General features: G+C 41.3%; 1 protein-coding gene and 2 long non-coding RNA genes across 5 annotated transcripts in view; 2 read left to right on the top strand and 1 right to left on the bottom strand.

The window, feature by feature from the left end:
* The window catches only part of LOC149090656 (uncharacterized), a 173,135-nt gene extending 157,786 nt beyond the window's left edge, over positions 1–15,349 (top strand). For both annotated transcript variants that reach the window (XR_016197341.1, XR_016197340.1), the window contains exon 2: positions 15,261–15,349. This is a non-coding gene — a long non-coding RNA (uncharacterized LOC149090656). The remainder of the gene's footprint in view (positions 1–15,260) is intronic.
* On the bottom strand, positions 989–25,358 carry CHES-1-like (Checkpoint suppressor 1-like). 2 transcript variants are annotated; one of them, XM_089263860.1, is made up of 6 exons: positions 24,809–25,358; positions 5,450–7,033; positions 3,870–4,439; positions 2,766–3,695; positions 2,457–2,660; positions 989–2,381 (listed from the first exon to the last, which is right to left on the bottom strand). In XM_089263860.1, exons 2-6 carry the CDS (start codon positions 7,030–7,032, stop codon positions 1,751–1,753), a joined length of 3,918 nt encoding a protein of 1,305 aa, XP_089119986.1. In that variant the 5' UTR covers position 7,033; positions 24,809–25,358; the 3' UTR covers positions 989–1,750. The 2 variants fall into 2 exon arrangements, with proteins under 2 accessions (XP_089119986.1, XP_030245653.1); XM_030389793.2 differs by lacking the exon at positions 24,809–25,358 and adding an exon at positions 12,137–12,574.
* LOC149090655 (uncharacterized) lies at positions 21,403–23,723 on the top strand. Its single transcript, XR_016197342.1, has 2 exons — positions 21,403–22,221; positions 22,281–23,723. It is a non-coding gene; the product is annotated as an uncharacterized LOC149090655 (long non-coding RNA).
* Positions 25,359–25,870: the final 512 nt, after the last annotated feature.

Genomic DNA, 25,870 nt, shown 5'->3' with positions numbered 1-25,870 from the left:
ACGTTTAACAATTCTTTTCTCTTTTTTTGTGAGTTGACAAAGGACAAAAAATAAACGTATTTTAAAATTAAGAACAAATTTACAGTAAAATAAAACTAAGAAAAAAAAACCTCAAGTCCAATAAACAAAAAAAAAAAACTGTTAACAAGATTTGCACAAATTTGTAACTACAATATAGTTTAATGCCTAAAAGCTAATTGTTGTTTTCTTTTCATTTGTTGTTGTTTCGTTTTATATTGTTTTTTTCGCTTACGGTACTAAAAGTATCTTTGATTTAACATTTACTTGAGTGTCGCATGTTGTGTTATACTTATATATGTATACATATAGATTGAAACATATGCACATACATATACATATATATATTTAGGGTATGCGGATTGCTATGCTACGCTTTATTGGCCCGTGTTTTGTTAATTGTTTTTTGCTTTTGTTTTTGTTTTTGTTTTTGGTTGATTTTGTTAGCACTTAAGTTAATCAAGTATAACATATGATAATTGTAATAATAGTAATAGAATAATAATAATTGTTGTAATCATAATAGTTATAATAATAGTAATAATAATAATATATGTATATCGTAAGTAGTATATAACATGTAGCGATATTTAAACAATTACATATTTCTTGTTTTCTTTCACTTTTATCTCTCTTCTAAGGACTCAATTATAAGGCGCTAAATGTTCTTGTTGTTGTTGTTGTTGTTGTTTTTGTTTTTTGTTGTATAGTACTAAACATATATAAATATGCATGTGTATATATAGTTGGGTGTGTATATATATATATATATATATAAATATGTGTGTGTTACATATATGTTGTTGTTGTTGTTGTTGCTGCTGCTGTTGTTTTACTCACACAGCAAGCAAACAAATAAAAAGTACTTTGATAACGCAATCGTTTGCTATTTCTTCTTCTTTAACTTTTTCGTTTTTTTTTTTTTTTTTTTTACATATATTCATTTTGCTTTGTTTTTCAATTTTTTCAGTTTTTGTTGTTTTTGTTTATATTTTTGCCTTGCGCTTGTCTTGTTAAGTTTCTTGTACACGTGTAAACAATTACATTTAAAAACAATCGTGCCCAGCTAGCACCTTAGGACATTTCATTTTGTGTTTTAGTTGTTTTGATTGGATTGGTTTTGTTGTTGTTGTTGTTGTTTCTCCATTAAAGCCAGTTAAAAATTGTTATTAAAAATGTTTCATAAAATTTATATAGATATATAATATATATATATATGTCTGTATATATATGCACAAGTCGTAAATTAAAAGCTAACAAAGAAAATTGCAACTATTAAAATATTATATAATGGCCAACAATCAAGTCGAATATAAAAAAAAAAAAAAAATTAACGTCTAAAATTAAGCTACTAAAAAAATGGGATTTTGCTTTTAAAAAAATAATAAAAATTATATTAAATAATATACAAATCGTATATAATAAATCAAGAAAAAGTGGATCATCGATAACAAAAAAATATATATAATAAAAATAATAATAATAATAATAATAATAAACACAGAGAATGGGTAAATAATATATAGTTGAAATTGGATTGGAACCAAAACATTTGACTAAATGCTACGCATTGTACAGAAATCGCTTTAGAAAGAGACAACAAATGGTACGAGCAGCATGGTGAGGGTACTAGTTTGTGTGTGTGTGTGCCAGTTCAGCAGACAGAGAGAGAACACAACTATATATATATATATATGTGCCTCTAGTGCCTGCCGCCAGCTTTGCGCCATATTCACCGCATCCAGTTGGACTTCCGCTTGCTCTTGGTGCGCACACCACGCAACGGCTTGGCTTTGCTCTTGGCTGGCACGGTGTTGACCATGGCGGCGCTTATCGACAGCATGGACGGCCCATTACCGGGCGCAGCACCTCCGCCACTCCAGTACAAATTGGAGGAGGCATTGCTGCCCGTCACCACGTTAGCACTGTACAGCTCATCGTAGAGCGGCCTTTGCTGCTGCTGTAGTTGTTGTTGCTGTAGTTGCTGCTGCTGCTGCTGCTGCTGCTGTTGGGCAAGTGCGCCGGCAGCAGCCACATTGGCCGCAGCGCTGCTTAGCAAAGCCATTTTGCTGCCGCTGCCATTCGTATAGACGGCATTGGTCTGGAGCGAGTGCTGCTGCTGCTGCTGCTGCTGTTGATATTGCAGGTCGAGATGCTGCCATTTCTCCTCCTCGATGCTGCGACTGGAGGCACGCTTGTGCGGCGAGCCGTGGCTGCTGCCGCTGCTGCCGTTGCTGTGATAGTGGCTTGTCGTTGTCGACGAGCCGCACTCCACGATCGAAGAGCGCGACAGCGAGAGCAGAGCGTCGACGCCGTCACGATGACGCTGCTGATCGGCCAGCTCCTCGGCCGTGATATTGTGACTGAGCAAAGTTAATGCAAGAGAGTAGAGAAACGTTAAGCTTATATTCATACACTAAATGCCAATCGACTCTTACTTCTCCTCGCTGCTGTCGTAGGCCGCATCAGAGCTGGCGCAATTGCTGTCGCCGCCATGGCCAACACCCGGCTGCATCTGCTGTGCATTGGGACCGTTGCCCGTGCCATTGATCAGGGGCGTCGAAGCGCCGCTATCCGCATTGCTGTTGCCGCCCGCCGAATAGGTGTGATCCTCGCTGGGAGAACTAGTTATCACTGGAGCGCTACAAAGCAGAGAGAGAGAGAGAGAGAGAGAGAGAGAGAGAGACAGTAGAGAAATCCTCTGATTAGATTCATCTCCTATTATATTTGAATCGAACTCGTCTTACCCGTTCGGAAAGCTTTCGAGAAAGGCCTTCGAGCCGTGCTTAAGGAACAGCATCGCCGCTGCCGCATGGACATCATCGATGCTATCGGCGCCGCAGTCCCGTGCCAGCCGCTCGAAATTTAAGGCACAAACGGTACCAGCTCCAGCTACAGTTACAGCTACAGCTCCAGCTCCAGTTCCAGCTCCTGCTCCTGCTCCTGCTGCCACTGTCACATTAACAGTTCCATTCGCATAGTTGTACTTGTTGTTGTTGTTGTTGTTATTATTATTGTTGTTGTTGTTGTTGCAGCTGCTATTGGCCACATAGTCGCCCGGCAGCTCCTCATCGACAGCATCGGCCGGCATATATTGCGGCTCCTCGATATTCCGAAATGCCTTGGACAGATTAGGAAACAGCTTCGGATCGAAGCGAGGATGATTGCCGCCACCCGCTATAGCTGGCGTACCAGCCACGCCCCCATTGGACGTGACCGCATGGCCGGCAATGCCGTTCTTAACGGGCGTCACAGACGCCGCTGGCCCAGTCCCAGTGCCGTCCAAGCTATCGTAGCTAGCAATGCTGCCAGCACCATTCCCATTCCCATTGCCATTGCCATTGCTATTGCCATTACCGTTGCCAGAATTGGGACTCTTGAGCATGGGACTGATCTTGTCGACGGCCGAGTTGGGGAAGTAGGGCGAACGATTGAGGGCCTGCATGAGATTTGGTCGCTGCTGGGGCTCGACGCGCCACAGCGAGCCCTTGCCCATGTTGGGCGCCTTCTCCACCTTGACGAAACTCTTGTTCAGCGAGAGATTGTGACGGACGCTGTTCTTCCAGCCATTCGGCGCCGACTTGAAGTAGGGAAAATGCTGCACAATCCACGCATAAATCTCTTTAACGGGCAGAGCTTTCTCGTTCGAGTCCTCGATGGCCATGAAGATCAAGGAACTGCAAGAAGTGTGAGAGGGGGAGGGGGGAGGGGGGTTAGCAATCAAATTGAATTCGCTCAATCTTTGTTTTGTTTCCATTATCGATTTCATATCGATGCGGAACAACAATCTAACAATGTCCTTCACTTGATGAACTTGTTCAATTGAACAAGTTCCCGACTTTCAAACTTACCTAAAACTATATGGCGGCTTATTGTTGGTATGCACGTACGGATCATATGGCACATTGTTGGGATGCTTTTGCTTTTGGGGTGTGTTGTTGTTGTTGTTGTTGCTATTGCTATTGCTATTGTTGTTGTTGTTGCCAGGATTGGAGCTGCCATATGCGGATGAGTTGCTGTTGTTGTTGTTGTTGCTGTTGCTATTGTTATTATTATTGTTATTTTTGGACATTGATTGATATTGAGGCGTGCTCGTATGGAGTCGCGCCCCGCTGCCAAGGCCGATGTCGAACTCCTTGAGCGAATCCTCGTTCTCGTAGCTGGCATAGCTGTTGGGGCTGCGCAGATTGGCAATGCCGGAAGCGGAGCCAGCCGAAACGGAACCGGAACCGGAACCGGAACCAGGCCCGGAACCAGAACCATTGTGCACCGCCGTCGGCGTCATCGATGGCGGCGGTGGCGTCACCGACAACTGCAACACACCCGTACGCGGCTGCACCGCACTGTAGTAGGTCCCAGGTGGCAACAGCGCCGCACCTGGCGGCGTCTCCGGTGAGGAAATATTGGCGGGTTGTTGTGAGCTGCAGCAAAAGAGCGAGAAAGTCGAGAGTTCAATAATCATAATGAACCAATTCTAATGTAAATCATAAGAGAAGGACAGAGAAAGAGATAGAGAGGGGGGGGGGGGGGGGGGGGGGGGGAGTAGGGAGAGGGGAAGACAAGAGTTAGTGAACGGGAATGCCACATCATCTATTCAGCCTAATTTCCAACGGTTTGGAATGTAAGCCGGTGAGTAATCGTAATATAAACCGTTCTCTTTCGTTTCTTTCTCTCCTTTCTCTTCTCTTTGAATGAGAGACGATCTGAACTGAAGACAATCGTCGCGATGCGAATCGCGGAGCAAGTAAAAGTGTCTGAAGGAGTGAGGGAGACAGAAAAGCACTCTTATGAAATAACCCTTAAGAAAAATAGAATTTAAAATGAGCTGTAGGTCCGTCTACCTCCGTGTCTCTCTCTACATTTATATCTCCATGTGTTTCTGCTTCGCTATATCTCCTCTGGAAGTTCTATCTCTCTATCTCCCTCATTGTCTCATTCTAATTATCTCCCTATCTATCTCTCCTTCTCTTTTTCTATCTCCCTCTCTACCTATTTACCTATTTACGTCTTTGCCTATCTCTCTTTCTTTCTCTATACCTACCTACCTCTTTTCCTCTCTCTTTCTTTCTCTCTCTCATACTCTCTATCTGCCTCTCTCTCTCTCTCTCTATCGCTGTCTCCCTCTCTCTCTCTCTACCTCTATCTCCCTCAATCTCTCTATCGCTATCTTCATCTCATTCTCCACTCTCTGCCTCACTCTCTTCCTCTCTCTTTCTTTCTAATTCACTATCTCACTCGCTCTATAGCTTTCTCTCTCTGTTTCTCTAGATCTATCTCCTTCTCTTGTTTCACCTGTATACCTCTATCACTATCTCTACTTCTGTCTTCTCAACCACTCTCTCTTCTACTCCTCTATATATACAACACTCTCTCCCTCTCTCTCTCTCTCTCTCTTTCTCTCCCCCAGCCATAATTTACATCTATCACTTACATAACATGTGGAGCGGTAACAAAACTGTAGCCAGGCGGCAACGTTGTGGTGCTAACCACCGTTGGTGGTGTTGTGTGTTGTTGCTGTTGCTGTTGTTGTTGTTCGCTGGTGTTGTTGCTGTTGCTATTGTTGGTGACGGTGGCTGTGGCGGTGGTGATGGTATTACAGTTGTTATTGTTGTTGTTGTTGTTGTTGTTGCTGCTGCTGCTGCTATTGGGCGCTGAGTAGTTGACGGCATCGAATACTGCATTGAAGCTGTTCGACTTCGGCACTGGACTGTTGCCCCCATTGACGGCCGCCGTCGAGGAGCCCGAGGCGGAGCAGGAGCTGAGCGTCGAGTTGTTTGAGGAGGCGGGCGAGCTGACCACGGTAACCGTAGAAGCCACCACATGGCTGATATTGTTGTTGCTAACGACGGTGGTGCTAGTGGTGATGTTGCTGTTGTTGTTGTTGTTGCTATTGTGATCCACATGCACATTCATCTTCTCGCGCAGATATTTCTTGTGCGGATGATGCGTTGTGGTGTTGCCACTGGACTTGTAGCTAGCCGTCGGAGTCGTCCCATTGCTGCTGACAAAGATCTGCGGCTGCTGCTGCTGCTGCTGCTGCTGCTGTTTGACAGCGGCAACTGTTGCTGCCGGCATGAAGCTGTTGCCAGCAACACGCGGCATGAAGCCAGCTGTGACGGTTGCTCCCGCTGCTGTGACATTCGGTTTGCTGCTGGCCGCTTTGTACTCCACCACGGTGGTGGTGCCGCTGGGTCCCTTGTGCACCGTTGTGGTGCTATAGACGGCGGGTGGTGACTGCGATTCGATGGCATCGCTGTGCGACAGCTCCTCGATTATGTCGTTCACTAGGCAAATGTTGTAAGGCTCGGCGGTGGCAGCTGCTGTAGCACCACCACCTCCGCCTCCCCCGCCGCCTCCTCCAACTCCTGCTGTGGTTGTTGTTGTCGCTGTTGCCGTTGTCGTGGGCGACGTTTTCAGCGCCACGGCAGCAACACTGCGTTTCACGGCCGTTGTTGCTGCTGCAGTTGTTGTTGTTGTTGCCGGTGTGGTCCCAATACCTTTGATCAGATTGCTCTCATTCAGCCAGGACAACGGACGCAGCTCATCATCATCGGCCGCCGCACCGGCCGCGCCCATAGCATCCGCCGCACTCAGCTCCATCGGCTCCGTGGCCAGCACCACAATATTGCCGGCAGCGGCTGCTGCTGCTGCCGCTGAGGCGTTGCCCGCCTGCGTGGCATTCTCGTAGGCGGTAAAGCTGCCGCCATTGTGACGCAGCAGCAGGTACTTTGAGTTAGAATTCATGTGGGTGTGGGTGTGGGCGTGGGCGTGGCCGTGCGTGTGACTGTGGGCGTGTCCGTGTCCAAGGCCCAGTCCCAATCCAAGTCCCAGTCCGTGCCCGTGTCCGTTTGTTGGCGGCGCTGCGGCCGCTGTGCCTGCCACGCTGTGGTATCCGTGTGCAGCAGCTGCTGCTGCTGCCACCACGGCGCTTGTTGCTGCCGCCGTCTGTAGTTGGCCTCGCAAGTGGCTCAAATCGTGCGTCGTTAGCAGCTGTGTGGGATTATCTGTTGACATGCTGACGGAGAGAAGAGATCCGAAAAGGACTTGATTAGATTTCATGTTAAGTTAAATCCAAAAACTAAATCCAATAAATAACTGTAGTTCCCTTATCACTATATACATACTATATATAAAATATAATGGGTATATATCATATATATTTATCATACATCACTTATAACATCCTCATCCTTTATATACAGATTTCATTATATAGATCTGAAAAATACCTAATTAAATTCTAAAATTATTTATATAGTTTTCGTCCAACAGTACTACTAATTTTTTTAGCCCTGGTGTCCTTTTAAACTCAAGATCAACATGTATTATCTATTATCATTAATAACAATATATGTTTATCTTAATATTAGTTTTAAGCATATTCAGTTTATCACCAATTTTTTTTTTTTTTTTTTTTCAGTCATTTCTGCTTTGTCGCATTCTATTTCTCTGTCGCACCTATCTACATATTTATATGTATGTGTATATCGATATACACACACATGTACATATATATAGCAATCAACATGTTCGCCCAGATCTGCATTAGCCAAACGTGAATGCATTTAAACAACAATTTAAAGCCCAAAACTTTAACTGCTAATCAAGTGTTATTTTCCAATTAACGCTGGTGTATCAAATCAGTTAATTAAAAAGGTGCATGCTTTAGTTCTCTGCTTCTTCTTCGTCATCTTCATCAATTTTTTTTTTTATTATTTCATCGGCGTCCTTCAGTTTGTTTTTATTGCATACCTCAAAGGGCAATCTTTGCCCACTGTGCTCCGCCAATAATAAGTAATATTACCGCAAGTATCACACACACACATGCTTGCTCCCTCTCTCTCTCACACACACACACACTCACACATACACGCCCGATTTGCGGTGCCTCTCTCCTTTGCTTGCTTTGAACAGTGGCCACATTTTTAAGTTAAATGCTAAACGCTTTACGCAATCATCACCAGCCGCCCGGGCCGCCATTTAGCGTTTGTATTTGTGCGTGCGACTGTGTGTGTGTGTGTGCATGTGTGTAGTTTGTTTCTATTTGTGCGTTGCTTTTTGCATTATTTTTATTTTCCAACAGCACTTTTTTATTGCTTCTAATTTACGCGTGTAGTTTTCGCCGTTTTTATGGCTTGATGAGTGGCTGCGACGTCGGCAGCGCAGCTTGCGTTCACCTGCTACTTGAAATTGTATTTGTTTTATTTCATTTTATTTTCGTGTTTCGGTCTTTTTTTTTTTCAACTATTTTGTTGCGCGCGTCGCTTTGTGCTCGTGTGCGTCTTGTTGTTGTTGTTATTTGTTATTCTCCTCTCTCTCTCTGGATGTCTGCTTGTGTTTACTGTTGAATTATCTTATCAGCATTTCGCATTCAACCTATAGCCATAACAGTAATTTCTGTTGTTCCAACTGCGAGCGAGTGAGCGAGGCAATATCAAAGGATATTGAATTAATGACTAATTCATAATTTTGGTATTTCAATAAAATGCGGTACAGTTAAGCGCACACTCAAGCGTATCTATGTACATATGTATATATGCATTCGCAACGCTTGGAGCAGATTAATTAAATAACTAACAGCACATGTATGTATGTATGTATGTTCATTGCGATGCCCATAAGGGACAGCACTGTAAGTGTATTATTTATTGATTTTTATTGGTCACCAACAACAATTTACTGTGACAACAACAACAAAAGAATTTAAAAACGAGCGCGCCACAACAAAGACGGCGAGTCAAAACAAACGATACGCGAAACGGACAGCAATGCAAAAGCAAAAGCAAAAGCTCAACAGCAACAACAAAACCAACGACGATGATGACGACAACAACAGTTTAAGCGCCATACACAACAGTCGCTCTTTACAGTCGCATGCCAAAATAATGGACGCACATAGCAGAGCAGCTCTTCACAGCTGTTGTTCTTGTTATTGTTGTTGTAATTCGTGCTGCTGGAAGGCTGTGCGCTGCGAAAACACAAACAAACTAGAAAATAAAGCTTGCGACGCAATTTTGAAAGTTTCCGTCCGTTGTCTTGGCAACTTTTTATAAACAAAATACAGCAACAACGCTAATTTGCACAGTAGCGTCGCGCGAGAGAGCAACGCTACGTCGCGACGCCGATGTCAGCGTTTGGGTAAACGACAACGTGGTTTTGGTTACGCTGGCTCTCCCTCTAGCAATGTTTGAGTGTGTGTTTGTGTGTTTACCTAATTAGCTAAAAGAAGAGACACATACATATACACACTAACATTATACGCTTGTTATAATATTGCAATTTGTACACAAACACGCACATACATATATACATATACATATACATACATACATACATACATGCACCCATATTGCAAGCTCAAACTGAGCCGCAGCTGTGACGTGTGCCAAAAACATAAAGAAACGGCAGCTCTTTGTTAGTCACTCTTTCACTCGCTCTCTCAGGCTCTCTGTTTATCTGCTTTTATATTGTGTTTTTGTTTATTTTACAAGCGCTAGCCAAACGGCGCAGTTTTTCAAGCTCAGCTCGTTCAAATACAAGAGAATGCGTATGAAAGAGCGTCGCAATGAAATGAACGAAGAGCGGCGTCATTTTGAGCCGTTGTAGAAGTAGCTTTTGCGCTTTGCTGCCGACGCCGGAGCCGCGCGTCAGTTGTCAGCTTTTCGTTCTAGAAACGTCAACTGCTGCTGCTGCTGCTGCTGCTGCTGCCGCGCTGCCTGCCGGCTGTTCGCTTTCTGTTGTGACCTATGGACCTTTCTATGCTGCTTTTATTGCAGCTGCTGCGTCGTTGTTAGTGTTGCTATTATTATATTGTTCTTCTTATTATTATTATTGTTAATGGGAAGAAGCAGCAGCACCACCACCATAAAAGTGTAAAATACGATTGGTTAAACTGTACCTGCTGCTGCTGCTTATAAAACGCGCTTTATAGTTGTGCAGATGATTCATACACATAAATATGTATGTATGTACATATGTATGTACATACATGTATATGTAGCAATACTTGTATGTATTTATAAACAAGAACTTTAACCGCAAGCTAATCACAGAAAGGCAACAAACACTATTAAGTACCGTTGTTTGCTTTAAGGGATAAGCGTAAATGAACTGCTTCCTCTTTAAATACTTCACACTAAATCCGAAAAGCGAAAAAATAAAAATAAAATGAAAAAACGTGGGACAACCAGCCGAAGGAGTGGGAATGATGGCCGTCGTCGGCTACGGGCTTATAACAATGACAAGCACATATTAATGGATAATAATAATAATAACAAAAGAGGAAGATGCAGAAGAGGGAGACATGAGATGAGAAACAGTAGGACGTGAGAACAGGCGCAACACTTTGCTGCTTTGTTGTGGCGTCCGTTTATCTATTGCCATTTCGATCGCTCTCTATATAAATAATAACAAATAGCAAAACAGTTCACATAATCAATTCAAAGAGAGCGAGATGAAGAGCACGCTAGGCACAGAGCTTTGCATATTTCCGGCAGCGCCGCTAACGACGCCGCCAACAACAAAAATAACATTTTCAACAACAACAGCTGGCCAAGCATTTTTTGAGAGCTTTTAATGGCGTCCAACGACATGCGCTCTCGCTCTCCCGCTCCCAAACTGTTGTACTGTACTTGTTTACGTGTGCGTGAGGTTGATTATGAGTGTGTGCGTACGTCTTGGTGAAATATAAACAAAAATGATCGAAATTAAATTAAATAAAAGAGGACAAATAATAGGATATGATTAACTTCAAGAAAATTAAACAGATTGTTAAAATAAATACATATGTTGTTAATAATAATATTAAAAAGTTATATTTTTTGTTTGTTCTTTTTTTGTATATACACTTTTAATAAGGTATTTATCTAGTCTAATTGTGTTTACTTTTAACTCACACACACATACACACGTTTACATGTAGTTTAGAATTTTCTCGAGCTTTAGCTAAAGTAGACAACAAACAATGAAAAATTGTCGGCGACCACGCGGCGTATACGTAACCCCCCATGCAAACAGCTCGCTTTATATGTGCCTTTGTATATGTGTGTGTGTGTTGTGAGTATATGCACACACATTCATGCATAGACATCCGCCTATGTATGCGTGACTGTGTGATGCCTTCAAGTTGGGTCGCACAATTGTATATTACGTATACGCTACATATGCAGGCACGCAGCCATAAGAAATAAGAATCAAAAATATATAATCACACACACACACACACACATAGAATCGCTTACAACTGATAAACTAATGTCAGATATATAATATAAATAATAAAAAAAAAATCCGCAAAAAATTAAGAAAGCTAAAAAGGTAACAAAATACAAAAATTTACAAAAAATCTAAAAGTGAATAAATAAATAAGTAGTCAAAGAGAGACAGCGACACGACAAGGCCGCTTTGAATGTGTTGTTGTTCTCTTAGATGACTGTGCTGTAAGTATGTGTGTGTGCGAGAGATAGAGAGAGTATTATTGTTTTCATCAGTTCTTGCTAAACAAACATGCAGATTTTAGTAGAATTATTTTACTCGCCCAAAATGATTACTCATATTTGTTCTCTTACATGAATTAATCTTGTATTTTTTACTATAAATTCATATACAAAGTCCAAAAAATAACTGAAACGCTCTGGTGCTCAGCTCACTGCGCTCTTTCATTCAGTGCGAGCTTTCACTCTCCCACATACGCACACAGTGACAGCGAAGGTGGCAGCACTACTCGCTCTATACTTCCCTCCCACTCTCCCTTCCACACACACAGACGCTGACTTTTCAACGTGGTTTTTATTATTTTTCTATGTATTTTTATACTTTGCGTTGCCTTTTGTGAAATTCGTATATTTCGAACATGCGGATTATGAAATGAGACACAGATTAGAAAAAAGAAAAAAAAAAATTACGGGTTAAACCGACAACAGAAAATCGCTTTTTTTTTATTATTGTTTTTCGTATCCATGACTCTCACTTTAAGCGCTCTCTTTTACACTCTCTCTTAAGCGCACGTTCCGTTCCTGTGGCCACTGATACACGAGCACACACGTCACAGACACACATACATATACATCTGCACGTGTATATGTGTGGCAACTTTTGTTGTTGTAAATGATCCACATACCTTTGCACTAGAAGAACTCAAAATGTTTTCTAAGCATTTGGCACACACAACAATATATTGAACTATACGTTGATTTATTTACTTAGAAATTATATTTGAAAATTTGTATATTCGCCTTTTATTTCGAGGCCTCGCACAATTTGAACTGTAAAGCACGCGAGCAGACAAACGAATGAAGCGAAACGGCGGCAGCGCTAGCAAATGAAATGCCGAAACGAGCCCCACACATACACACACCCATAGAGAGAGCGACACAAACATACACTTCACGCTCACGAGCGCCAAACGTAATAAAGACACGTAAGTTTGCAATGAGGGAGAGAGCCGGCATGCAACACACAAAGTCTAAAGCGCGTCGTAAACAACAACAAGAAAGCTAGATTTGATAGCCAGAGAGTGTGTATGAGTATGAGAGAGCGCAATAACAGATAGACGCCGCCGCTGTTTGTGCTCTGTGCATATATGTATGTATGTGTGTGTAGGAGCGTTGGCGCATGACATTGCCATTTATTGAAAGCTGAGCAGCAGCAGCAACAACAACAAGAAAACAAACGTCGCGACGTCAGCGTCAGCGGCAACGTCGACCTTATTGACGAGTTTTACAAACTATTTTCGTTGCGCTTTAGTCAAAGGATCAGACCAACAAAAGCACAACAAACAGCTGTTTGGGTAAGGCCCTAGCATGACTCAATTGAAAGAGACAGAGATACAGAAAGAGAGAGAGAGGTCGAAAGAGACAAAGTAGTTCATGCGTGCGTGAATGACAGAATCTTTAATACTCTCTACTCCATATTATTATTATTATTGTTGATTAAAATTGCTTAAATATACATATAAATATAATTACGTATATACATGTAGATATGCTGCGCCTTAGCAAAATGAACTCAAATTTATTGAATTCATTTTTTAAAATAATGAACTTACTTAATGGTGCTAAGACGCTGGCGTCAACACGTGCGCTGCCAACGCATCAAAGCAGCGGCCGTAGCAGGAAATACAAGAAGCCAAAAGCTAAAGCAACAAAATCAAATCTTAAAAAGCTAACAGTATATAACAACAACGCAAACAGTGATGGTAGTAAAGCAGCGGCAAAAGCTCAGACAAATGCAGCGCAAGCATTTATACTTGCGGTTGTTGTTGTTGTTGTGTTTGTGTTTAGCATATTTAATTTTAGCCAGGCGGAAAGGAAAACTGAAGAACGGCATTGTCTTCTCTGCTGCTTTTTCCTCTTTATACTCTCTTTGTTAAAAATAAATTATATATTTATTTTATTCACGCACAAAACAGAAACAAAAACAAACAGCAAACGAAAGCCACAGATGGAGTGAGTGTCATATGCAAAGAGCGCAAGAGGATGGAAGAGAATGAGTGAGCGCGAGAGCAAGAGAGAGCGCGCTCGTTCGTCTAACTGAGAGCGAAATTAATTTTTGCCGGCTTTTTTGGGCCGCTGCGCATAGGAGGGAGGAAAAAGTGCAATCGCAGCAGCAATAGCAACAGCAGCGGTAGCGGCAGCAGCATCAACAGCAGCAACAGCAGCCGCTACGAAAAACTAAAAAAAGCGCATCAAACAAAATCGTCAACTAAAAATAAGCACATCTTTGTTGTTATCGTTTTTGTTGCTGTTATTGCTTTGGTTTCTGTTTTTGTTTTTGATTTTGCTTTTGCTTTGGCATTTAGTGAGAGCACGCGCTTGGCGTTGCGTTGGTTGAATTCATAGGCGCATTTGTATTCGTTCGTGTCACTGACAGCTCTGTTGCCAAGCACCGAAGTGGGAGGAGAGGAGAAGAGGACGGCAGTGCGCTGCGACACCACTCCCCCTCCCACCGACACAGCGTCCCTTGCCTTATTGTTGCTTTTTACACTATCCTTTGAGTGACAGTTCTTGGGCAATTTTCAATTTCAATTGATTTCGACGTTCAAAAAATAAAACCTTTACGTGTGTGTGTATGTATGTATGCTTGTGTTTGTGTATTTACGCTCGTGTGTTTTTTTTTTTTTTAGCCAAGCAATTTGCTGGCACAACAACAAATTGGGTCAACCACAATTAATATAACTAAATATAGCTAAAACAAAAATTCATCTGCAGCACCTACAACAAGAACAGCAATCGCGACCGCAACAGCAACAAATAATGCTGATAACAGTACATAAGGAAGTAGAAGCGCAAAAGCTTTTACCGTTAAAGTGACGACAAATCATAACCGTGAGAGAACATAATGCTGGTGCAGGTGACAAAAATGTCGAAGGATTTTTAAATTGTTTTAAATAATGCACAAATTTATTCTCTTTTTTTTTCTTGAATATAAATTATTATGCAATAAGTATGTACTGTTAAAAACTAAACTAAAGATAGTTTTTTTATACATAGCATATATAAAAAATAAATAAATTGTTTAATTTTTTCTTTGCTTGGTTGGCAACAAGATTGAAAAACCTTCAACACATTTTTTTTTTTTTTTTTTTTTTTTTCAAAGGTATAAATTTGTTGGCTGCTAGACGGTCTTCAAAAAACCTACTCGGGAATGAGTGAGAGAGGGGAGGGTGGAGGAAGGGAGAGCGAAACAGAGCGCGATAAACGTTTTCAGTCAATTAGCACATTTAAAATAATTCAATGCAGGAAAACAACTGAACTGAGCCGAACTACTTACTGACAATAGTGTGTGTGTGTGTGCATATGTATGTATGTATGCATATAAATGAATCTGCATGAAGATCAGAGTTGTCATATAAAACCAGACCATAACTGGAACTCACTGGGTAGAGAGAATGAATTAGTAAATGGTTTATGTACATACACGGGTCTGCATCCGGAAAATAAGAGTTGAGCCACTAATCTGCATATAAACAAGCAGATATGTATGTATATGTATATACATATATATATATATATATATATGTATATGTATATCATTTATATAAACATATGACATATCTAGATGGGCTAGATGATGTTCATCGCATCTAACTAGATCAAATGTGATAACAGCTCAACTCATTTGTTATGCAGACTTTGTGTAGGTTTTTCTTTTCTTTTCAGTCAATTTGAAAATATTATTAAGTTGCCTTCAATGATTTCTGAACATTAATATTTAATAGAAAAATGTTTTTAATAATTAAAAAGAATTATTAATTTTTTTTTTTTTTTTTTTTTTTTTTTTTTTTTTTTTTTTTTTTTTTTTTTTTTTTTTTTTTTTTTTTTTTTTGTAAAAATTTTTATATTTTATTAACAAGCTTACTGCTACCATAATGGCAACTTAATCTAGTTCTACATTAAAAATAATAACAAAAAGATCTAGACTTAGATTATATATTTATGTGTTAATTTTTAATATTACTTTAACATTACTATTTATATTATATTAATATGGTTTTGTTTAGTGAAATATTTTTCTTTTATATTTAATTATGTTATCACTCTTTTGGGCAAGTCCGTTGGGTGGCACTTCTTGAGTCGTCTCTTCCTCGGCTTGGCAGTTAGCCGTCTGGCTAGTACGTTGCTGTGGCTGTCAAGGCGTTCTATATACCTTGCGGAACGTGATTGTAGGACATCTCCCACCTTTGGAACCTTTAGATCCTTTTCGATGTCTCGAGTCCTCATGTACCATGGGGCATCGCAGATTCGCCTCAGGATCTTTGCTTGGGCGACTCTAATTTTTTCCAAGTTTGATTTGGATGCAATGCCGTATATTTCTAGGGCGTATTTCCAGATCGGGCTTAGGATGCTTTTGTATATCGTAGTTTTACTATATAGCGACAGCTTGTTTTTTGGAGCAAGAAGCCATGCCATTTTTCTGGATTTTGCCATTATTGACTGCCGTACCATGGTTGTATGGGCCTTAAAGTTTAGCTTCCTGTCCAGTAAAACTCCAAGGTACTTGTATGAGCTCTTTTGTGGGATTCTGGAGCCAAGCATGGTGATGCCGCTGCAAGACAAAGTTCGTGTGGTAAACGTGACATTTACGCACTTGCTGGTGTTGATGCCTATGTTCCATTTTCTGGTCCATCCTTCAAAGCTATTTACATACTGCTGCAAGGATTCCGTGGCTATGTTGATGCTAGGACTTCTGGTCAAAACTGCAGTGTCATCTGCGTAGGTTGCTATCAGGACGTGTTCCTCATCTAGTCCAGTAACTACATTTGTGGTTGGCATGTCAGCTGTGTATAGGTTGTATAGCGTGGGTCCAAGCACGCTACCCTGTGGGACACCTGCGCAAACTGAGCGTTTCGAGGACTTTTCTCCACTCACAACGACTCTAAAGTACCTATCCGTGAGGAAGCTTGAGACAAGCTGGAATAGCTGCGGTGGTAATATGTTCTTCAGTTTAAATCGGAGACCATCGTGCCACACTCTGTCAAAAGCTTGTCGGATGTCCATAAAAACAGCAGCCGCATACATTTTTTGTTCCATAGCGTCGAGGGAGAAGTTGACTACGCGATGAAGTTGTTCCGGCGTGCCGTGCCCTTGTCTAAATCCGAACTGCCAATTCGGTATTTTTTGCTTTACAGGCTCGAGCTTTATAATACGATCCAGGATCACTCTCTCTGCCATCTTCCCTAGCGCCGAAAGTAAGCTGATTGGACGGAATCCCTCAACTTCCGTGTGGTTTTTTCCAGGTTTGGGTACCATCGTGATCAACGCCATTTTCCAGCAGGTTGGGAAGTATCTCAGTCTAAGCATGCTGTTGAGTATTAGGACAATAAACAATAACGCTTTTTTGGGCAGTAGTTTTAAAGTTCTATTATCCAGCAAGTCCTCTCCAGGAGATTTTTTGGTTTTCAGTTTTTTGATTTGCTGCACAATCTCTTGGAGAGTGACTGGAGTTGCAGGCAGTGACATCTGAAAGGGCGTCTCCAAACTTAGCTCAACGTCTCTTCTGGTCCTATCGGAAGTGAGATTAAATGGCTTAAATCTTTCTTCTAAGCTGTCTGCAAAGACTTCGGCTTTCTGTTGACTGGAGTAACACCAACCACCCAATGGATTTTTAATTGGCATTTTCGGTATAGCGACCCTTTTAAACCGACTTGTAAGTTTCCAGAGTGTGTAATTGAAAGGTGCATCGGGGCCCGCACTTTCTAGTATTCCATCAATTTTCTTCTGCTTGACTTTTGCAAGGACCTTTTGCAGCCGATTGGATAGCCTTGTGTAGATCTGGTGGACTCGAGTATCCCCAGTTCTTGAGTATTCTCTTCTCACCCTTCTTTTGAGCCTTATAAGCGCGTCAACATGTGGGGGGAGAATATCTCTTCGATGTTGTATTTGCGAGCACTGGGTTACTGGAGTAGCAGAAGATGCAGCTAAGGACACGTTTCTCATGAAGATTGAGATTGCATCTTCAAGATCATCCGGACTATTAATTTCCATATTGAGGTTGGTTTTGCTAGCCAGTTCTGTTTGAAAAACTTTTACACTTGAGCCTCGAGGTAGAATATATTGCCTCTTAGATTTGCTTTGGTGTGCAGAATGCACTGTTGCTATGACAGGCAAATGATCCGAGGAGAGCTCATACCTTATTTCAGCTGCTAGCTTGTTTCTCTCAATCCCATTGGTTATAAAGAAGTCCAGAGCAGAGGGTGTGAGTCGAGTGTTATAAGAGAAGAAAGTTGGCTCACCAGTGGCTAGGATTTCGCACGAACTGTTGGCAATGGCCTCTTGCAAATGCTTCCCTCGAGAACATGACCTGTTGTTACCCCACCAGGGATGCTTCGCATTAAAATCACCACCAACTATGAATCTGTTGCCCAAGCTTTGAATTAGTTGCTCAAAGTCGTCTTTTGTCCACGATTGGTTGGGGGGCAGGTATATTGCAGAGATCTTGATGCAACCACCTTGGGTCAATATGCTCACACTGGCAGCTTGTATGTTCGGTTTTGAGATAGCTTCGTGCTCCACATGAGAAATGTTCGATCGAATGAAAAGAGCAGATCCGCTTTTCGCTGTTCCACTGGGGTGAGCAGCATAATATTGGTCATAACCTGGCAGATATACTAAAAAGCCGGGTCGCATGTGCGTCTCAGTAATGAGCATTATATCTATTGTATTGGCACTTAGGAATAGTTTTAGCTCTTCAATGTTCTTCGCTAAGCCCCTTGCATTCCACAATCCAATTTTTATTTGTGGACTGTTCATTTTGAGATCAGTTTTAGAGCCAGGTCACGAAAGGCTTTATTTGCCTCAATCGAATCCTGCATTAGTTTGAACAGTTGATCCATTCTGCTGTTTAGGTCAAATATAGCTTTTTCGAGCTCTTTGAATTTGCTACCAAATTGCTCATACTCAGGGCAATCTTGCACCTGTGAGTTGACGCGTGCTGCGTTCGTCTTATTATGTTTCGGTCCACGCTGTCTAGTTATGTCAGCATAGGAGAATCCACCTCTAACTGTAGCATTAGGAATGAATTGAGCTTTGACCGATGGTTTATTACTTTTGCTGCCGTTTAGCATCCCTTCTTGAGGCAATCTTGCTGGCGGCTTAAGTTTTTTGCTCAGCTCAATTCTGACTGAACAGTTTTTGTAGCTAGATATGTGATCGCCACCGCAGTTAGCGCATATCGATTCACTGTCTAGCCTGAGGTCGCACGAATCCGACCCTGTGAGATGATTGCCTGAGCACTTTCCACAGACTGGCTTTTTAAGGCAATAATTTCGGGTATGTCCAAAGTCCTGGCATCTGAAGCATTGCACCAAGTCTTTGCTAAACTTTGCCTTGGTAACTGATACTCTATGCCGTCCAATTTGCGTAATGTTAAGTGCCTCACTAACATTTTGGCTCTTCTTTAAGTTAACGTAAAACAAACTCTGTCTAGTTTTTAGGTTTATTACGTCTTCATCATCCCCTGGGTTAACTTCTATATTACGCCAGTCCGGCTTCCTGGGGCAGTAGATGTTCTTGACTGCGTGGCCTCTTTCCGTGAACGTGCGTTCGATTAGTTGTTTAGGCACATTAGGATGAATGCCTCTTACAATTACCCTGTATGGGGTGTCCTCTCTTAGCTGATGGTGCCAAAACTCACAATTTTTCGCCGTCAGCATTCTAACAATTGCGCGAAAGCTTTCTGAATGTTTAGCGTATATGCGCGACACTCCCGATCTGGATGTACGAATGTCATACTCGTCGGCTTGGACTACAGCATTGATTTCTTCTTCCAGCTTATCCATTTTGTTCACTTGAGGCACGCATATAGCTGGAGGTTTGGGTGCTCTGCTTATTTGCTGGTCTTTGGCAGTCTCACAAGCTTGTTCGTCCTGGCTTTCTTCTTCCAGATCCATAATAGAATCTGCTTCCTCAGCAAGCGCTGCGTAGCGATTGCTGCTTAGTGTACTGCTTGCAGACACTGTTTTGGAGGGCACTTTTTGTTGGCCAGTAGCTTGCACCTTTGCCTTACGAATTGTATTGGTTTGCGCTCCACCTTTTCGCTTCTTGCTTACGCCTAGTTGGAATTGGCATTTGACATTATGCGTAGCTATACGTGCCAAGGTGTCGTTCAGTGACTTGTTGCCCGCCAACATTGTTGAGGTCATGTTGGGCCCTTCAGTGGCCGCCACAGTGTAGGTGGAAGTTGGAGCACAGCTTGCTTGCGTCATAGTTACAGTACATGTGTAACTTGTATGGCAACTCGTTGTTAGCGATGAGAACGATATGTTTGTTCTGTTTGCCAAATTATCTAAATTACTGTTTGTTGGCATCCCATTACTTGTAAGCTGTGAGCGTAATTGTGAACGCATGGTAGCAGGGTCAGCGTACGATATCTTCCTCATCATCTCTGTCTTCGAACTTCTCTCACTAAGAAGCGAGCAAGACGACAAGTCTTCATCCATTCTTACAATTGCTACTATTTAAATAGTTAAATAGGCAATTGTAGGTAGCTTCCGCAGTTCAAAAAATATGCAAGCGCAAGGTAAAAGGGTGACGACCTCTCGCTAGCGCGGAGCGCAGGGCGAGGGGCAAGCGAAACACCGCTAAAGTCTCTCTCTTTACTGTAAGTTACCGTAATATGCAGCCGCCACCGCTCAGCAGTGGCTAAAAATAGCTCGCGTTTCGTTTTATTTCCAAATACTGATTTCTTATTTTTGCAAATAAATGTTGATTTTTTGTCAGATGTATCGCTATCGATATTTCGATAGAAACTGTATTAATTTTTTAAAATATATTTCAAAAATCAATTTTTTTGCTGTGCTTTTTACATTGTTTACATTAACTAACATTTTATTTTAATTTTGAACATTCTAATAAATATGAAAAGTTTGTTTGTTGGTAGTTCGTTTGTTTATTTATTTCATTTTATTTTTGTTTCTATTTTTATCACATTGAAAGTGTATCTTCAAGTGTTCAACGTGTTTTGCTTGGTTTGCTTTGTTGTCGAATTTCTTTTTTCTTACAGTTGCTGTTGTCGAATCGTTGTTTTTGTTTCTGTTTCTGTTACTGTTGTTGTATAACAGCGCACACGAGAAGTTGTCGCCGGTTGTTGCTGCTGCGTTATTTCTGTTGTTGTTCTTGTTGTTTTTGTTTTGTTTTGTATTTTAATTTTTAGTCTTGTTTGCATTTTGCGCATCGTTCGCGCTGTTATTGTTGTTGCTTTACACACTCGCACATACATATGCACACACATACGCGCCTTCATCTACATGTACACATACACATACACATACATATGCATGACTATGTGTATATATATATATATGTATATATACATATATCTTATCGCGCTAACAACAATACAAAGTTCTTTTTCGCTACTGCTTTTGTATATATATATATATATATATATATATATATATATATATATATATATATATATATATATGCACATATATGCATATATGTATGTATGTATATATATAAATGTACTGTGCGAGCTAAATGCATACATACATAATTATTTTCATTTTTTATGTAATCAACAAAATAGCGGCCACATGCGGCGGCGGTGACGGCGGCGTCAGCACCGTCAGCGCTGGCTTCTCGGCCGCCACCGACGCTGCCGCCTATTGCTTCCCTCCTTTGCCAAGGTTCTGAAAAAAAGCACCAAAGACACCAACACCACGACACATCACACGCACACGCACACATACAAGATGTGAGAGGTGCAAAGTCATAGCGTCAACAAAAGCCAGAGCGACCGCGTGAGAGAGACAGAAAGAGAGAGAGAGAGAGAGAGACAAACGTTAGTTTGGGGCCGAGTGGGTGGCCAGCAAAAGCATCGCCTGCCTGTCAATGCGTACGATGCTCTTTTTCTCCTCCCCTCACACTCGCCCAACCACCTTCAATCCCTTTCGCAGACGTCATGTCAAAAATATTATGCTTTTGCGTACGTGTGTGTGCGTGTCTCGGTGTATTTGTATTCAATTAGTTTTTAATGGGGGCGTTGTAGAAATTCCAATTGATTTTTAAGCACACGCACACAGAGCTTAAGTTGCCTTTATCATTGCATAATCTCTCTTTGTTGTTGCATGCTAATTGCACACAAAGCTTCTATTTATTTATTTTTATTTGTTCTTGTCCTCCTTTTTCTTTTCTGCCATTTGAAGCTCACGAGCTCACGAGCTCACAGCTCCGTCGATGCTCAAGCAGAAGTCAGACACAATGACGAGGTCGCTTTATCACAAAATTCAAACCTCGCTACGTCAAAACGAAGCAACAAATACAAATATGACACGACTCGCGCTGAGCGACGCTCTCATTCGCGCGCTCTCTCTCTCTCTCCTTCTCCCTCTATCTTTCTTAGTCTCTCTTACTCTCATATGTAAGCAAAAGCTGGGAGCTGAGAGCGAATCGCAATAACAATGCAAATCCATAAAAGGCTGATCGCAAAAACAAAAACAATAACAATAACAACAAATAGCCAAACAATTTATAAAGCACGAGCAGTGGCGTCGCGACGCGTCGTCAAGGGACGCCAACGCTGACGTTGACGTCGCAACGCTACGCTGTCGCTCTGTTTCTATTTTCCTGCTGACGCAGTCATTGGTGGGGGAGAGAAACGAAGCACACTATTTCTCTCGTGAGCGCGTAACGGCAACAGCGACGACGACGACGACAACAATAATAACTAACTGAAACCGAAGACATCGATTCGGATGCCACTGTACATCGCATTAACTCTGAATTCGAATGCAAATCAATTAATAATCAATATATAGATAGTTTCTATTCTAACTCGATTTGCATGTGAATATGATTTCAATGCATGCATTAACTTGCTACAAATGACCCAAATATAATCTCTGATGATTGTGACGTCACGAATGTATACATATGCACATACAAATGTACATACAGTGGCTCACACCTTATTTCGTGCAGCAGCATAGTAGAACTTTGAAACCGTATTCCCGCTAAACCAGTAAAGATATCCAAACAATTTAAATGAGGTTTTATTTATTGGTTATTCATTATGTATTAACACTTTCAATTATTTTTCTATTATAATTAATAAGATTAAAAACTAAAGAAAACTAAAAAAACAGCCCCTTTCCATGTCACAGCTTATTTCGTGCACTTCACTTTCAACGACTTTATTGTCCAAAAATTCTCAAATTAGGATAATTTTTTAACTTATTTTTGTTTAATCACCTCTTTGAATAGTGATTCCATCGAGTTTACTCATTTTCGGGTGATTCCGCTGGAGATTTTTGGCCAATCCTCCAACACGGCCGTTTTGAGGTCATTTTTATTGAATATTGACCATTTCCGAATGGCCACGCCCAATTTTGCCCACAAATTTTCTATAACGTTCAGGTATGACCACTGGGCCAGCGGATTTACCACATTTGGACTGTTCCAGATCAACCAGGACTAGTCAATACCCGGTTTATTGTTTTGGTCATTTGCCTGATGCAATCGGGATCGCCCTTCTAGACCCAGTTCTTCTGCATTTTGGAGCAAATTCTTCTTCAAAAAGGATAGGTACATGTTATTGTTCATATTACCATCAATGAAAACTAAGTATCCAACTCCCAAACCCGACTTGGAGGCCCAACCATGCAACAGCCACTGCCATAGGTCATATTTGGTTTTAGGTGCTGATCTTGGAGCTCAGTATTAGCTTAGCGGCAATCATATTGGAACCCATCCGACGCAAATATATTAAATTTCGACTCATGTGCATATATATGGGTCAGATTGGAAGCAATCTGCCTGGCGCCCACCAAATACTGAGCTCCAAGATCAGCACCTAAAACCAAATATGACCTATGGCAGTGGCTGTTGCATGGTTGGGCCTCCAAGTCGGGTTTGGGAGTTGGATACTTAGTTTTCATTGATGGTAATATGAACAATAACATGTACCTATCCTTTTTGAAGAAGAATTTGCTCCAAAATGCAGAAGAACTGGGTCTAGAAGGGCGATCCCGATTGCATCAGGCAAATGACCAAAACAATAAACCGGGTATTGACTAGTCCTGGTTGATCTGGAACAGTCCAAATGTGGTAAATCCGCTGGCCCAGTGGTCATACCTGAACGTTATAGAAAATTTGTGGGCAAAATTGGGCGTGGCCATTCGGAAATGGTCAATATTCAATAAAAATGACCTCAAAACGGCCGTGTTGGAGGATTGGCCAAAAATCTCCAGCGGAATCACCCGAAAATGAGTAAACTCGATGGAATCACTATTCAAAGAGGTGATTAAACAAAAATAAGTTAAAAAATTATCCTAATTTGAGAATTTTTGGACAATAAAGTCGTTGAAAGTGAAGTGCACGAAATAAGCTGTGACATGGAAAGGGGCTGTTTTTTTAGTTTTCTTTAGTTTTTAATCTTATTAATTATAATAGAAAAATAATTGAAAGTGTTAATACATAATGAATAACCAATAAATAAAACCTCATTTAAATTTTTTGGATATCTTTACTGGTTTAGCGGGAATACGGTTTCAAAGTTCTACTATGCTGCTGCACGAAATAAGGTGTGAGCCACTGTATATGGTATACGTACATATATATTGCAATACGTAAGCACACCTTTTTTGATAGATCTATCTGGCCACTGGCATGCCATGTGCCGTGTATACGTTAGTGTGCGTGTGCGTACATATATTACAAATTTAAAAAAGTATTTACAAAAAATATTAAAAATATTATGCGCAGCAAATAAATTATAACAAAGACGCAAAGAATAACAAAATATAGCATGCCTCTCTCTCGCAGTCCCACGCTCTGTGTGTGCGAAGCAGGCACAACAGTGCGGACGACACTGTAGCAACAGAACGTACAAATGCGGGCGACAATAATTGCTGACCACCTCACACCACCCCCAAACCACAACACGACAAAGCGAGCTGATCGTTTGCAGTTGCATTTCGATTCCAATTGTTGCTGACTGTGCGCTGGCAGCGACGCGTCGCGACGCCGCGTGCGCCTTTGCTGCGGGCCACTGCAGCAGGGGGCGTCAAATTTACAGCAACAACAATAACAAACCACAATGAGACGCGGGGGTCGACGTCTCTGCCGGCAATATGCAGTAGCAGTTTTTTTCTTCTTCTTCTTCTTTCATTTCGGTGTTGCTGTGACCAAATTTTTGTATTGACACACAAACACACTCACATACTCACTCACACTCACATACATATACATAAACCAATAAAAGAAATATATATACACACATCGTTTTGTTATTATTAAATTTATCTATGTACATTTATTTCATTTTGTATTGCTTCGTATTTTGCACTCACGTTTTCTTGTTGATGTTGCTATCAGAGCCAGCTTCGCTGCTCCTCTCTCACACTGCAACGTCAGCGTCACCGCTTGGATTCTTGTTAGCTTATCTCGTGCTCTCTTTTGTCTCTGTTGTGGGCGGCACTTGCCAAGCTTTTTACGCACTTTTTGGTTTTGCTGGTTGATGTTATTGTTGTCCGTCTTCTTCTTGCTCTTAAACGTTGTATCGACCAATTAATTAACACTGCACGCGAACGCGCCACACAACAAATTTGCCAAAGACGGCGAAAGTCAAAAACCAAACAATAAAAAAAATTTGTCAAATAGGCAAAAAGAATATATACATAAATATGAATATATATTTAGCGTTTATGTTTGCACATTATCCAAAATCCAAGTCATCAAAATTATCGCAATGACGGTTCGTTATAATTTCTATATTATTATTTTCAGTTAATTTCTAAGTGTTGTCTCGACACCGCACGTCCGCTGCGCTGAAAGGCACAATGCAAAATGAATGAGATTTTCAGAACTCTGACGGTAGCGACAACGGAACGAAAAATGAAACGATACAAAACAAAACGAAAGGCACAAGGCGGCAACGCGGCGCAGTCACCTTCGACTCACAATGGGCTCAGTTCACTGTCTGCTACTACTCTGCTCAGTTTATTTTATTCATTAAACTTTTATTCTCATTCCCGATTAATTACAATATCCCATTTACCGAAAATTTAGTTTGGAAGTGTTAGCAATCACTGTTGTCTGTATTTATATAAAATAAGAATTTTGTCCACAGTGCGACTGTAAGAATTACCGTAGCGGTCGGTTTGCGTATGTATGCCTCTATACCTGCTTGCGTATTGTGTACGTGTATGTTTGTGACTGAGAGCGAGAGCTAGGGAGAGTGCGTGTTTTGGCGCTCCCGCTGTTAGACTTTCTGTTTGTTGTTGTTACTGTTGCTGTTGATGACGCTGTTGTTGCAACTTGTCAACACATTGACGTAAACTGACACAACCGCAACACCAGCCTGTTTCAATTAAAGTATTGGAATTTGCTTTTGCCGCCTTTTGCAAATTTCA

The sequence above is a fragment of the Drosophila navojoa genome, chromosome X (genome assembly GCF_054131105.1).
Source record: "Drosophila navojoa isolate 15081-1374.11 chromosome X, UAZ_NAV_1.0, whole genome shotgun sequence".
Classification (NCBI taxonomy): domain Eukaryota; kingdom Metazoa; phylum Arthropoda; class Insecta; order Diptera; family Drosophilidae; genus Drosophila; species Drosophila navojoa.
The sequence above is the reverse complement of the archived record's forward strand: the minus strand, read 5'-3'. Positions and strand labels throughout refer to the sequence as shown.